At 38.2% G+C, this 12,028-nt stretch overlaps 1 protein-coding gene across 14 annotated transcripts in view; it reads left to right on the forward strand.

Moving 5' to 3' along the window:
• CCDC148 (coiled-coil domain containing 148) overlaps positions 1–12,028 on the forward strand; it is a 281,532-nt gene that overhangs the window by 228,584 nt on the left and 40,920 nt on the right. For 12 of the 14 annotated variants that reach the window (XR_013371894.1, XR_013371892.1, XR_013371898.1 and 9 more), the window contains 2 exons: positions 1,269–1,386; positions 3,663–3,803. Coding sequence is in view for 3 of the 14 variants with exons in the window: in XM_077883545.1 (XP_077739671.1) it covers positions 1,269–1,386; positions 3,663–3,803 (259 nt within the window). In the remaining 11 variants the exon portion in view is untranslated. Of the gene's footprint in view, positions 1–1,268; positions 1,387–3,662; positions 3,804–4,296; positions 4,538–7,453; positions 7,749–12,028 lie in introns of those variants that run through there. The other 2 variants (XM_077883547.1, XM_077883546.1) reach the window with 2 other exon arrangements.

Here is a 12,028-nt window from a genome sequence, read left to right on the forward strand (position 1 = left end):
AGGAGGGAAGAGAGAAGAGCTTAGTGGCTAATTGCAGGGAGCTGGGAAGGTCAGGGTTGGCGTGAGATCTGGGGTCAGTCTGCCTGGGTTTGATCTCCGGCTCTGCCACTTGCTGGGCGTGAGAACATGGGCAAGTTATATCATCAGTCTATACTTCCATTTCCTTGCCTTTAAAATAGGGTCAATTATAGTACCCCAACATCCGGTCGTGGTGAAGCCTAAATGAGTTAAAACCCATAAAGCACTTACCAATGGACTTGATGCATAGTGAACACCTACCTCAGTAAATAAACCTCAAGATCCAGAATTAAAAGGTTTTAGTGAAGGTACCTCTGTGGAAAATCCAGGTAGGCGCACTAAGGGCAAAGCACATTTGTGACTGATGTCTTGAAGAAAGTTAAATCTAAACCATCAATAATGGAAGACAGGCAATGGCCTCCTATTCCCTTGAGAACCCAAGTGCCTACTCTTTTAGAAAAGATAAATCTCCTCTCTATAATTCAATAGAAGAGTGGCTTGGGCAAAAAGATAGGAAGGGAGGCTGTCTAAAAACAGCAGAAGAGGACCGAATGAGTTTGGAGGTATTGAAATGTGCTCTGCTTTGGTACCTGCTGAGTTTAAAAAGAATGGAAACAATGCTATGGGAAAATCATGTTTTTGCTGCCATCTACAGTCTAAGTGCAATTTTTAAACTTCATACACATGCACACACGCCCCCCTACCCCCGAAGGCATTCTTGACAAAATGAGTGATAATATAAAGTTTGGTTTAAGTTCTAGTAATTGAGACCTTTTGGGCATATTAATATAGTATTTTATTTACTATTCTTTCTAAGAGCAAGTGTATTTAACTGGTAACAGCCCTTTTAACATCTCAAATTGTGTTAAAACTCGTCTTCAGAAAACTGCTGGAATAATCAAAGAGTGAGACTGTCATCAGTTGGGTTGGATGAGCTGCAACTGTGGCAGGCGACAGACAGTTTGAGAGTCAATACAATGATTCTAGGGAAGAAAGAGATGGATTGGATTTATTGGATTTTACTCTGTGTTTTCCTGCCTCATGATCTGCAGTCCTCTGGCTATTCGAATTAGTGTAGATTGCATTTTATACCACTGCATTTTATCGTGTGGATGTGAGACATCAGCCAAAAACAAGTAAAAATAAACTATGCCCATGATGTCGCCCCCAACATGCTTTCTGCCCCTGTGCTCCTATTCATATAATTTCCATAATTATTTTCCCAACTTCTTTGTGATTTATTTTTAAAGGGTGAAATATAGACAAAAATTACTGGAAAAGCGTTTGGTGGAGAAAAAAGAAGTGGCCCTTCAAGAAGCACATGAAGAAGAGGAGAGAGAGAGGCGGCTAGAAGCCCTGAGGAAACAGGTGTTTTTAATTTGGAAAGTTTCATGGGTGGTTTGTAAGTGTCCTTAATAACATTATTAGCAGGCTTAGTTCACAACATCTGTGATTATAAAATGTAACTTTGCCAAATTGGGACACCGGTCTTCATTCCTGGGAACAATTAGATTCATGTTGAACAGTTTCCAGTTTCTTAGTATATTAAAATAATTTTATCAGCACCTTTCAAAAAGCTCTCCCAAGATTTTTTTTTTTTTTAGCTCTCCCAAGATGTAAATGCATTCATATTTCCTCTAGTTTATTAGCTGAAGAGTTTCCATTTACAGGAGTGGAACTTTGCATCTACCAGAAGGATTTTATGGTCTCAAAAAACCTGGTGGAGCTAGAGCCAGGTAATCCTCTTTGGGGATAGAAACCTCTGTTTGGAAATACCCTACAATCAGCAAACACGTGAAAAACCACTTTTTAAAAGTACTATTTTTTTGTGAGAGAATTAGAGCCTCCCATTGCTTTGCCTCGTAGAAAGTAGACCAAAGTTTTTAAAGTGGACAGTAGATGGCAAAAGCAGGAATATAAGAATTTGAGAAATGTGATTAAAATAGTTTTACTTGATAATTTTTCAGAGATTTGATCTGGAAGTGATTAATTCAACTCATAAGCTCCAAAATCCATTGACACCATTTTCTGGCTGACAGGAAATGACTCTCTGATTTCCCATCCATGTCAGTGAAGGCAACATGGAATCTCGGATAAGAACTTGGCCTCTGGTGTCTGTCAAACCTGGTACAACCTGGTTTGCTCCTATTAGCAGAGGAAACTTAGATCTTTTACTTAATTTCCCTAAGCTCATTTCCTCCCCTGAACAATGAGAATAAGAATAGTAGCTGCCTCAGAGGTTTGTAGCAATGTGTTCACATTTTTTTAAAAAATACTAAGTATAAAGCACTATTCTGAATGCTCTTAGGTTTTATCCCATTTAATACCTACAACAACCCCATGATATGTGTTATTTCTATTTTATAGCAATATTATTTTATAGAAGAGTAAACTGGGGAGGCACAGGGGTTCCCCAAAGTCACACAGCTATTAACTGTCAGACTGGATTCAAACCAAGGAGGTCTAGTTAAATGGCATAATTTAGAAGAAATGTAAATGCATACAACTGTTATATCATCTTCTTCGACAAAATAGATGACAGAAATAAATTCAAAGTGTAGGAATGTAAGTCCTTGTCATCCTAGATTCAACAAAATTTAAATTATTCAATCATTAGCAAATAATTACATACCATGGCCTTCTGGGGATAAAACTTTAATGTCACTATTACTAAACACATTCTTGATCACAGTGTAACTTTTACAGCTTACAGAGTCCCTATGACTAGAATTCTTTCCATCTGTGAACTCTTTGAGAGAGGAAATATCGGTGCCCATTACCTGTAATCAGTGTTTAGAACCAGTATAAGACATTTTGACTAGGAAACCTATAATAATTAAAGTATGTTCAACCCCCAGTTATGTCATTACAGTTTCTAAATGGCATTAAAAATGCCATTTTCTTAATGTTAATTCTTGACTTTAGGAATTAACAGGCAGGTGTTACTAATGGTGCATATAATTTACAAAATTAGTGGCTTTTCATTAGGATACAGGTTTGAATGATTTCAATTATCATAAAGGACAAGGTCAGTTAGGTTAAAATGACTCTGCAGTTTTTCAGTAGAAGGGTGTCAATGGTTTACAACAGTCCCTGGAACTCTAGTTACTTAATAGGATTCACCCATCTTGCCCAGTAATGCCAACACAACTCAACTGTAGGCAAGAGTAATATATTTGAGACTGAGCTTGATCAGATTAAACTTTCTGAAAAGCTTTGTGGGGTTGTTACCATGGCCATAAGTTGCTAGCGGTTAAAGATTAATATTTTTTACTTTTAAAGTCCATGTGTAGGTTTTCTATATCAGATCTCCTGTGACTTAGTACCAGATAGATAAATTTTTATCTAAATTTAATTATAAATTTAATAATAACTAATTATTCAGTCAGTAGCAAACAATAAATATCATGGCCTTTTAATACGCTCTGTTTTTAAACCATTAACTCCTTTGTGGATCTCTAGGATTGAAAAAAAAAAAAAAAAAGGATCTCTAGGATTGGCCTGCTTCACTGTTCTGTCTGCCTGTCCTTAGGAAATTTTATTAAAGATGTTTTATCTTTAATGGACATTAAACATTAACAGGGTTCCCCAGATGTAGGAAGCTTGTATCTTAATCGAAGTAGCCATGCTTTTTCTTCTTTTAGGTTGCTATTGTTGCTCAGTTTGACCCTGTTAGAATGATGTCAGACACAACGGCATCAAAAGCAAGGATGGGTATTGGAATTGAAGAAGAATTTATTCTTCAAAAGCCACTCTTTACACTGAATACATACAATGAACACCAGGTAATTATGGGAATTAGCATGATTGATGCAAAAGCCATCATGATGTTAAGATTTATGGAAGTGTTTTGGGTTTCAGATTATTTTCAAGATTTACATTTGAATGCCACATAGATTAGCATAATTTTTACTGCTAAATGATAGCACACAATTACTGCCCAATTCTTAATGTTATAAAATAGTTGATAGGTGACCATGGGACAGTTTATCTGAAGGTATTAGGAATCTGTCATTGAAAATTATTTTTTAAATTTACATTTTTATGTTAAAAATAATTTTTAAAACTTAGGTTGTCTTAATACCATATTTTATTGTTTAAATGTTTATCATTCAGAATTTGTTTAAATTCATAATGTAAATCCCATTAAAGCAACAACTGATGATACTGATAAGACAAAGCAGAGGGAAGCTTTCAGAAATTAAAATGAAGATAATAGAGCTAATGATAAAACATTTTCTGTGGAAAAGTATTAAGGCGTCATTTAACCATTTCTAGGAACTTCTGACTCCTCTTAGTCTGTTCCTGTTACTGAGAAGGGATTTTAAAGTCTTTTTGGATGGACGGATGGAAGGCAGGGAAGGAGGACAGATGAATGGATGTCACTGAATTTTTTTTTTCTTTGAAAATTGCAAATAAAAAGTTTAATTTCAGAAACTGAGTTCACATTTATAAACACACTAAAACATAGTCAATGCTGAAATTAAGGGAGAAAGTTCTCCCTAGTTTAATTTTACAGATCTAAGGAGAGAAGCTAAATATTTAATTAAAAAGTAAGAAACTTTGTTCACTTACTAACAAATTGAGTGTGCTTCTTCTTGAACAACTCATTTACTAATTGGACAAATATGTATGGAACGTATACTGTATCTGGCACTGCAACGTCGCCAGGGCTGCCTCCTCAAGCAAGATGCATTGTTTTGTTGGAGAAGTGAGCAGGGCAGCTGGGGTTGGCCAAGAGTCGAAGTCAGAAATTGGAGAGCTCTCGGGTACCTGGGCTAAGGCAATAAGGGTTTCACCAAGCAGAAGAGGGTGGAAAGGGGCCCTTACTGACGTGTCTCCAGTGTAAGGCACGTGGCAAGGGTGGGTGCTGGTAGGTGAGATTGGGAACAGGGTAGGGTCAGACCAAAAAGTACAGTAACTCTTGCCTGCGGAGATATTATCCTGAGAGCACAGGCGACTCAGAAGCAGGTGAATTATACAATCAGGCGTGTTTTAGCCACGTGTCCTGGACAGCAAATTGGTGGGTTTGGTGGCAGGGGTCAGATCCTTTTCAGGTGGTGCCCCTCTCCTGAAAGTGGGAGGTGGGGGGGGGGGTGGTCATGGATGGCCCTGGCTGGGAGGAGGGAGTAATGATCCTAAGCAAGGCAGCAAGTGACACTGAGGAGAGCCTGCATTTTGGATTCAAACCCACATCTGCTATCTACTGGCTGTGTGAACTGGTGTAAGCTATTAACATCTTTATGTCTTGTTTACTTCATCTGTAAAATAATAATTTGTAAGGTTCTTATGAGGATTAGGATAATAAATGTCAATTGCCTAGGCTATTGTCTGACACCTTGAAGTAATTCAGTAAATTATAATCATTAGGTGTGGCTGCCATTAACCATATAAGAAAACAGAAGTAAAAAACAGACTTAGGGAGAGAGTTTGTTTTGTTCCTGTCAGGTTTAGGGTGAAGATGTCTAGGACACATTCACAAGAAACTGATGGGCTGCTTCTGGGGAGGTAAATTGGGGAAATGGAGGTCAGTTTTCGAAAGAGGTCTCCATTTCATTTGATCTCTATTTTACAAATAGTATAATGAGACGTTTTAAACCTTATGAACCAGAAGGTGAGAGAAGACAGGTGAGTCCAGGACATAATTAGGGAGCACACAGGTGGGGCATAAATCATTGGAAGTGAGCACAGAGACTATAGCCAGAAGAGGAGAAATTAGGTCTAAGGCTCAAATATATGTTGCTTCTCAGACACAAATCTCTGTCATATTTTTGACTTGTACGCATCACTGCCTCTCATTCCTGTACCTCATCACTTGACTCTTCTCTTCATAGTGTTTCTGACGGTTCTCTCTTCCTTGCGACCAGTCAAGTTTAGCATTTATTACTTCCTGTGTAGACAATTGTAGTAGACTGCCACTCCAGCATTCTACCCAAACTGCCCTGCTCCCAAGTTGACCTATTTGACCTCTGAATGTGCATGTGACTTCCTTTTCTGCTCCATCTCTTTTCCTCCCCACTCTGCTTCATAGAAGAATAGGGTGGGCTTTATAGTTAGCTCAAGTGCTCCGCCTTACCCGAGGTCATCCTAGTCTCACCCGCACCAGGAGATGTACCTCTGTATTCTATTCTTGGAACATCAGTCACATGTGCCATGAGCTGTAGTTATCTGCATACTTTCTTATGACCCCAAATAGTTTAAGAGTTTCTTGAAGGAGGGGCTGCATTCAACAGCTTATTATCCTATCCTCTGGGGCGGGGAGGGGGGGGACTTCAAGTCCACATAAAATGTCCCATTAGCTAAAATCAATATGTGGCTACCTTATCATTGCAAATAATGTCTGTTGACATTTAACATTCATAGAAGGAGGGGAAGAAGAATAAGTTCCAATTGGCTATAAATGAAAATAGAAACTGAGCTATTCATATTTCGATTCCCATTTAGGATCACATTGGTGGAAACATTTTCTAATTCTGCTTGAAATAGAAATCTCAGGCTTGGAAGGAGAACTCGATTGATTTTTGTTTTTAAAGTAGGGGCCATGCGTTTAAACATAACTTACATATTACTGAATGATGGAGAAATTAGAATGTTTAAAGACCAATGCACAAGGTTGTGGTTTAATCAATGATTGTATTTTCTAATTCTAGCTATCAATTATGAATCAATGATAGTACTGAAAGTGAGCTTTTTTTACCTCATCTTTTAATAATTTCAAGGTGTCATATTTTGACTAATCTAGTATGATATTCCCTACACATTATATTGGAAACCACAGATGCACTGGAAAATGATATCAAGATTTGGACCTTTACAGGCAGCCCCGGTGGTGCAGCGGTTTAGCACCGCCTGCAGCCCAGGGTGTGATCCTGGGGACTCTGGATCCAGTCCCACATCGGGCTCTCTGCATGGAGCCTGCTTCTCCCTCTGCCTCTGTCTCTGCCTCTCTCTCTGTCTCTATGAATAAATAAATAAAATCTTTTAAAAAAATGCTAAAAAAAAAAGATTTGGACCTTATCTTTTAAGATTTATTTATTTGAGAGAGAGAGAGAGAGAGAGAGAGAGAGAGAGAAACAGAGCATGTGAATGAGCCTGGGGGAGGGGGAAAGAAAGGGAGGGAGAATCCACAAGCAGACTCCCTGGCTGAGTGTGAGCCTAACTCAGGGCTCTATCTCAGGACCCTGAGATCATGACCTGAGCCAAAATTAAGAGTTGGCCACTTAACCGACTGAGCCACCCAGGTGCCCTGGACATTTTCAGTTTAAAAAAAAAAAAGGCAAACCAATAATATAGTCACAGTGTACACCAAGTTTATTCTCATCTAGTCATCTACCCAGAAAAAAATAAGTTAAACATCTTGAGGAAATATAGAACTAAATGGTAAAATTTAATTAGTTTGAATTGCCACTTATTTAAATGTATTTTATTTCCACAGATAATTTCTGACCCTAGACTCCGTTTTGAGTTAGCACTTCGAGAAGCTGGACTTCATAAAACATTTTATGCCAAAGAGATCTTACCAAAAATCAACCCTCAAAAACCTCCAAGAAAGGACATGGAGTCTACTATATTTAAAATCTAGAGTTCATCTGCAAATCCTATTATATATAAACAAGATTTGTCTTTGAAAACATTTCTATGGATAACAATTACTACTTTCTAAAAATTTCTTAAATATCAGACATAGAAATCAAGGCGTTCATTAAAACAACTTTGTTTTATGACTCTTAGACTCTCATGTACTATTTCCTATGTCTTTGTTATGCCTAATAGTACTAAATTCAACAAGACTATGAACATAATTATGACACATATGATACATGTATTATCATTTAGTAAATTGCATATTGGAGATTGCATTATCCCATGAAAAGAGCTCAAAATAACCATTTGCAAGAATTATAATTTATGTTGCTACTACCTGCTAAAGTTCATTTCTGCTTATTTCAGAATTTGACTTTTTAATTATGGAAGCTCCATTATCATTAATACTTTTATTACTTCTTGATTATTATAAGAGGAGATTCAACCTTTCTCTAAATTTAGAAACCAATTTGGTATACCATGTTTACTGCAAACCAATCATCCAAACAATTTCATTTTGCAAATTAGCCTGTAAAAATAAATTAGAAATTAGAAACAGCATTTCAAGCATGGGAATATGTGTTTTGGCTAGGGAAAAAAATGTGTTTGTGTGGTTGCTTAGAAGGAATATTTTAAAATCTATAAATGCTAACAAAAATTCCAAATTATCTATTTAATATCTAGATAGTATTATAGATAAGGAGCATTTTTAAAAAGGATTTATCTACTTTTAGAGAGAGAGAGAGTGAATCTCAAGCAGACTCCCCAATGAGCGCAGAGCTCACTGCATGGATCTTGACCCCACCACCCCGAGATCATGACCTGAGTGGAAATCAAGAGTCAGTCATTCAGCCAACTGTGCCACCCAGGCGCACTAGATAAAATAAATAAATAAAACCCAAGCATAGAGGCGCCTAGGTGACTCAGTCTGTAGGTTGCAATCTCAGAGTCCTTGAATCAAGCCCCAGGTTGGGCTCCCTGCTCTGGGGAGTCTGCTTCTCCCTCTCCCCCTCTTCACCTCCTCAATTGTGTGTGCATATGCACTCATGTCTTTCTCTCAAAATCTTTTGAAAAAAAAAAACCCTCAAGTATGTATTTCTTACTATTTAAAAATTTTGATTATTTAATCAGAATAACAAGTCAGTGTTGTTGAAAGTTGCTGTTATTACTATTCAGAAGTCTACCTCCACTGCAGAAGTCTTTTCTCTCCACTGCAAGTCCCTGCCATTTCCTACCCAGGAGGTTGCAGCTGCTGGAAAATGTAAAAGACAAAGATCAGTCTGACTGGTGGAATATTTGGCTTCGTGATTATTCTCAACATGGTGGGAATAAAAAATATAGTGAACCCAGCTCATTAGAATAAACTTTCACAAAAATGTCCATGGGCAAAACCCCTTACCTATATCTGCAATTCACTAAATGCCCTCCCAGTTCATCCTTTTGCACCATCACATCTCATAAGAGAAAGAACCCTTAACAAGACTCAGGGCAGTGAGCCTTGGCAACTATCTTGAGGTTGTCTCCCACAGTCACAGTGCTCCTTTGTGGGTCCTCTATTTGATGCAAAGCTTCAGACCATAAGCTATGAGAGCCCTGCTGTGTCAGAGCACATCCTCTCTCTCTGGCAAGACATACTGTGGTAACGTCTCTCTAGTGTTCATTCCTTTTCTGTAGAGACATTACTCTGCTTCTTAATCGTTTTGTTCACATTAAGATTAAGATCATTCTTTCCTTTGTTTTCCTTAACTTCTAGAAATATGTGTGGCTCCAGATAATCCTTCTAAACTCACAGTTCTAGTTCTCTCTTTCGCTGTATTTGTACAATGTTCGAAAGATCTCGCAACTTACTTTCTGGAGCTGTGTCCTCCCGTAATTTTATCTTGACCTGCTATTTCCTTTGACTCTACTGTTCCTGTGGTGCTCAATTTGCATTCTCCTTGCAGCATTTTCTCATCATGATAGAACTTTGTCCTAGAAGTAAGTTTTGACGACTTGGGACCTGATGGGATAGACTTCTGGGGCCCCTTCAGAGCTCACCGCAAACGGTGTGCTCACTCATTTTTAGAATGTAAAACCCTTCTCGGGTTTCTGAAGTTTCCATTGAGGAATACTTGGCTCTTTTGGGTTCTCTAGTCCATCTGATGTCTCTTGTTTCCCTCTGTCCTGCAAAGGTGTTGGGACAAGCAGGTCTTAGAGCTGTCAGCGGTTACTCCTTATCCGTTCATATTTTGTAGTAGATGGAAATAAGCACCTTGTTGCCTACTGTTGAAGATTATCCCCATGAGTGTTTGGCTTTATTGTTCTATTTTTGGTTTCTTTTCATAGGCTGCTTTGAGGAGATTAAAAAATATGACACTTCTGCTATTGTCTTCCCAGAATCCCCCCAAACTGAATCCTTGACCCCAATGGCCTTTCTTGCACTAAACATGCCCATCCCAACTTAGTATGGCACCACCATCCACCACATATGCACACCTGAAATCCGAGAGTCACTCATACTACCCCCTCTCCCTCACTTGTAATATCTAATCTATCAAGACCTGCTGATTTTCTGGCTTCTATAACTGGAACCATTCTTCCAATGGAAGATAACGTACCATGCTTTGTAGCTTCCCAGCCACACCATTCTCACATTTGGGGATTATCTCACATCATGTACCCATCTCCCAGAGTAGAAGCTAACTGCTTAATTTTCCCCATTCTCATGATATGTTCTATGGCAATCAAATGCACCTATTTGAGATTTTGTTATAAGAGAGCTATGTGAGAAGGCAAGAATCCATTTTCTGGCAAGGCTGGCAGTGGGGGCTTTCAAGCTTAGGAGGTAATAGGTGCATAGCTGTTAGTATCTAGCATTCAGGGTAGGTGAGGCAAGTAGAGCAGTGGGGCTCCTGAGGAAGCTTCCTAATAAAGGTTGAGCATCTTCCCTAGTTGGATAACCTCAAAGACAGACTCTCTGGTGTACCAGAAATACCTAACACTCTTTAATAAATTGCTTTTCTATGTAAACTGCCTTAAGTCAGTTTGCTACCATGGCTGCAGGAATACACTGATCTTTTGCGGTTTCTGATGCACCATGCACAGTCTCATTCCCTCCGCTGATAATTTCTCTGACTCTGTAATCTGTCCTCTCTATTACCCTCTCCCCTCTCTTCAGAAAGTAGGAAGAAGAGAACATTTCAGGCGTCTTTTTGGTCACCTTAACTCCTGAGGACTGTTTTTCACAACAATGATTTTCACTCTGAGGGTGGGCCAAGTAAAAACTACTTTCAAAGAGTTCAGCCAATTCCCCGTATTCAAAGTCCTGTACAGTGTTTTTAAAAAGCATGAAGAGGCTGGAGCTTCCTATGCCTGGTATATATTTGGATATTTTTTATGGAGACTGTATTTTCTTGGGTTTTATTTTGCCCTCATTAAAACAGATCCATTATCTTCTTACCTGTGCTAGATTTTAAGTCCAAGACACAGGGGCAAAGTATAAAGTCATTCGAAAGGTAAGATACATTTTTAAGGAAACTTGGAGAAATTAGAAACTTTTTAAGATCAAGACTGTTTGCCTGAAGAATCTAAGATAGAGAATTCTTCAGATCTCCGTCAAATCCCAGGAATGATTAAGTTTAAGGAGAGAAAAAGATCTGAGAATTCTGTTTCTGACATCTGATCGATTTGTTTTTGGAAAAATGGTATATGCTTGCTGATGCATTTGAAGTTGAGCACTTGCTAGATTACTGCTGAGCACCAGAGCCGTCCTGAAGGGGAGAGCTTTCAGGAATTTAGACACGAAGCGTTTAGGAACAATGAATATTGCACTTTGAGCCTCAGTGTGGCCTGGATTATAATAATAGAATCCATGAGCTGTATGGCCTCATGGAATCAAATCTCAATCCTTAGAGAGGAATGTGGCATCATATCTGTCGTGTTCTTGTCATGTTTTTAAAATCTCCAGAAAGATGTTTTCCAACATTCTGTAGAGACAATTCCTCTTTTTACACGAACAAGAGCCTGTGTTCTTTTCTCTCCTATCTTCAACAGCATTTGAGTCTAAATTTTTCATTCTTAGCTTGATTCAGGTTTGGATTTAAGGGCATGTTTTAATGTCACTGGAGGCCTTACTAATTTACCAAGTGCCTTTTTTTCCCACTCAGAACGTATTATTTTGTATGTGGGAACGTAAGTGTGGGGAAAGAGTAGTTGTGTTATTTCCCTCTGTTTTGCACATTTTCCCAGACATGTCAATATTACTTAGCACCACATATGCTTAAAGCTCCTAATATTTATAAATAATTTCAAAAACAATTTGCTTACATTTCTTTAGACGTTTTATAAATATTGTATTAATCTGAAACGCTTACCTTCACAGTACATATGAAGCAAATGCTGGAAAAATTGTCCTGTTACTGTTGAAATATTATAAGCTAACTTAATT

This window comes from Canis aureus, chromosome 34 (genome assembly GCF_053574225.1).
Source record: "Canis aureus isolate CA01 chromosome 34, VMU_Caureus_v.1.0, whole genome shotgun sequence".
Lineage (NCBI taxonomy): Eukaryota > Metazoa > Chordata > Mammalia > Carnivora > Canidae > Canis > Canis aureus.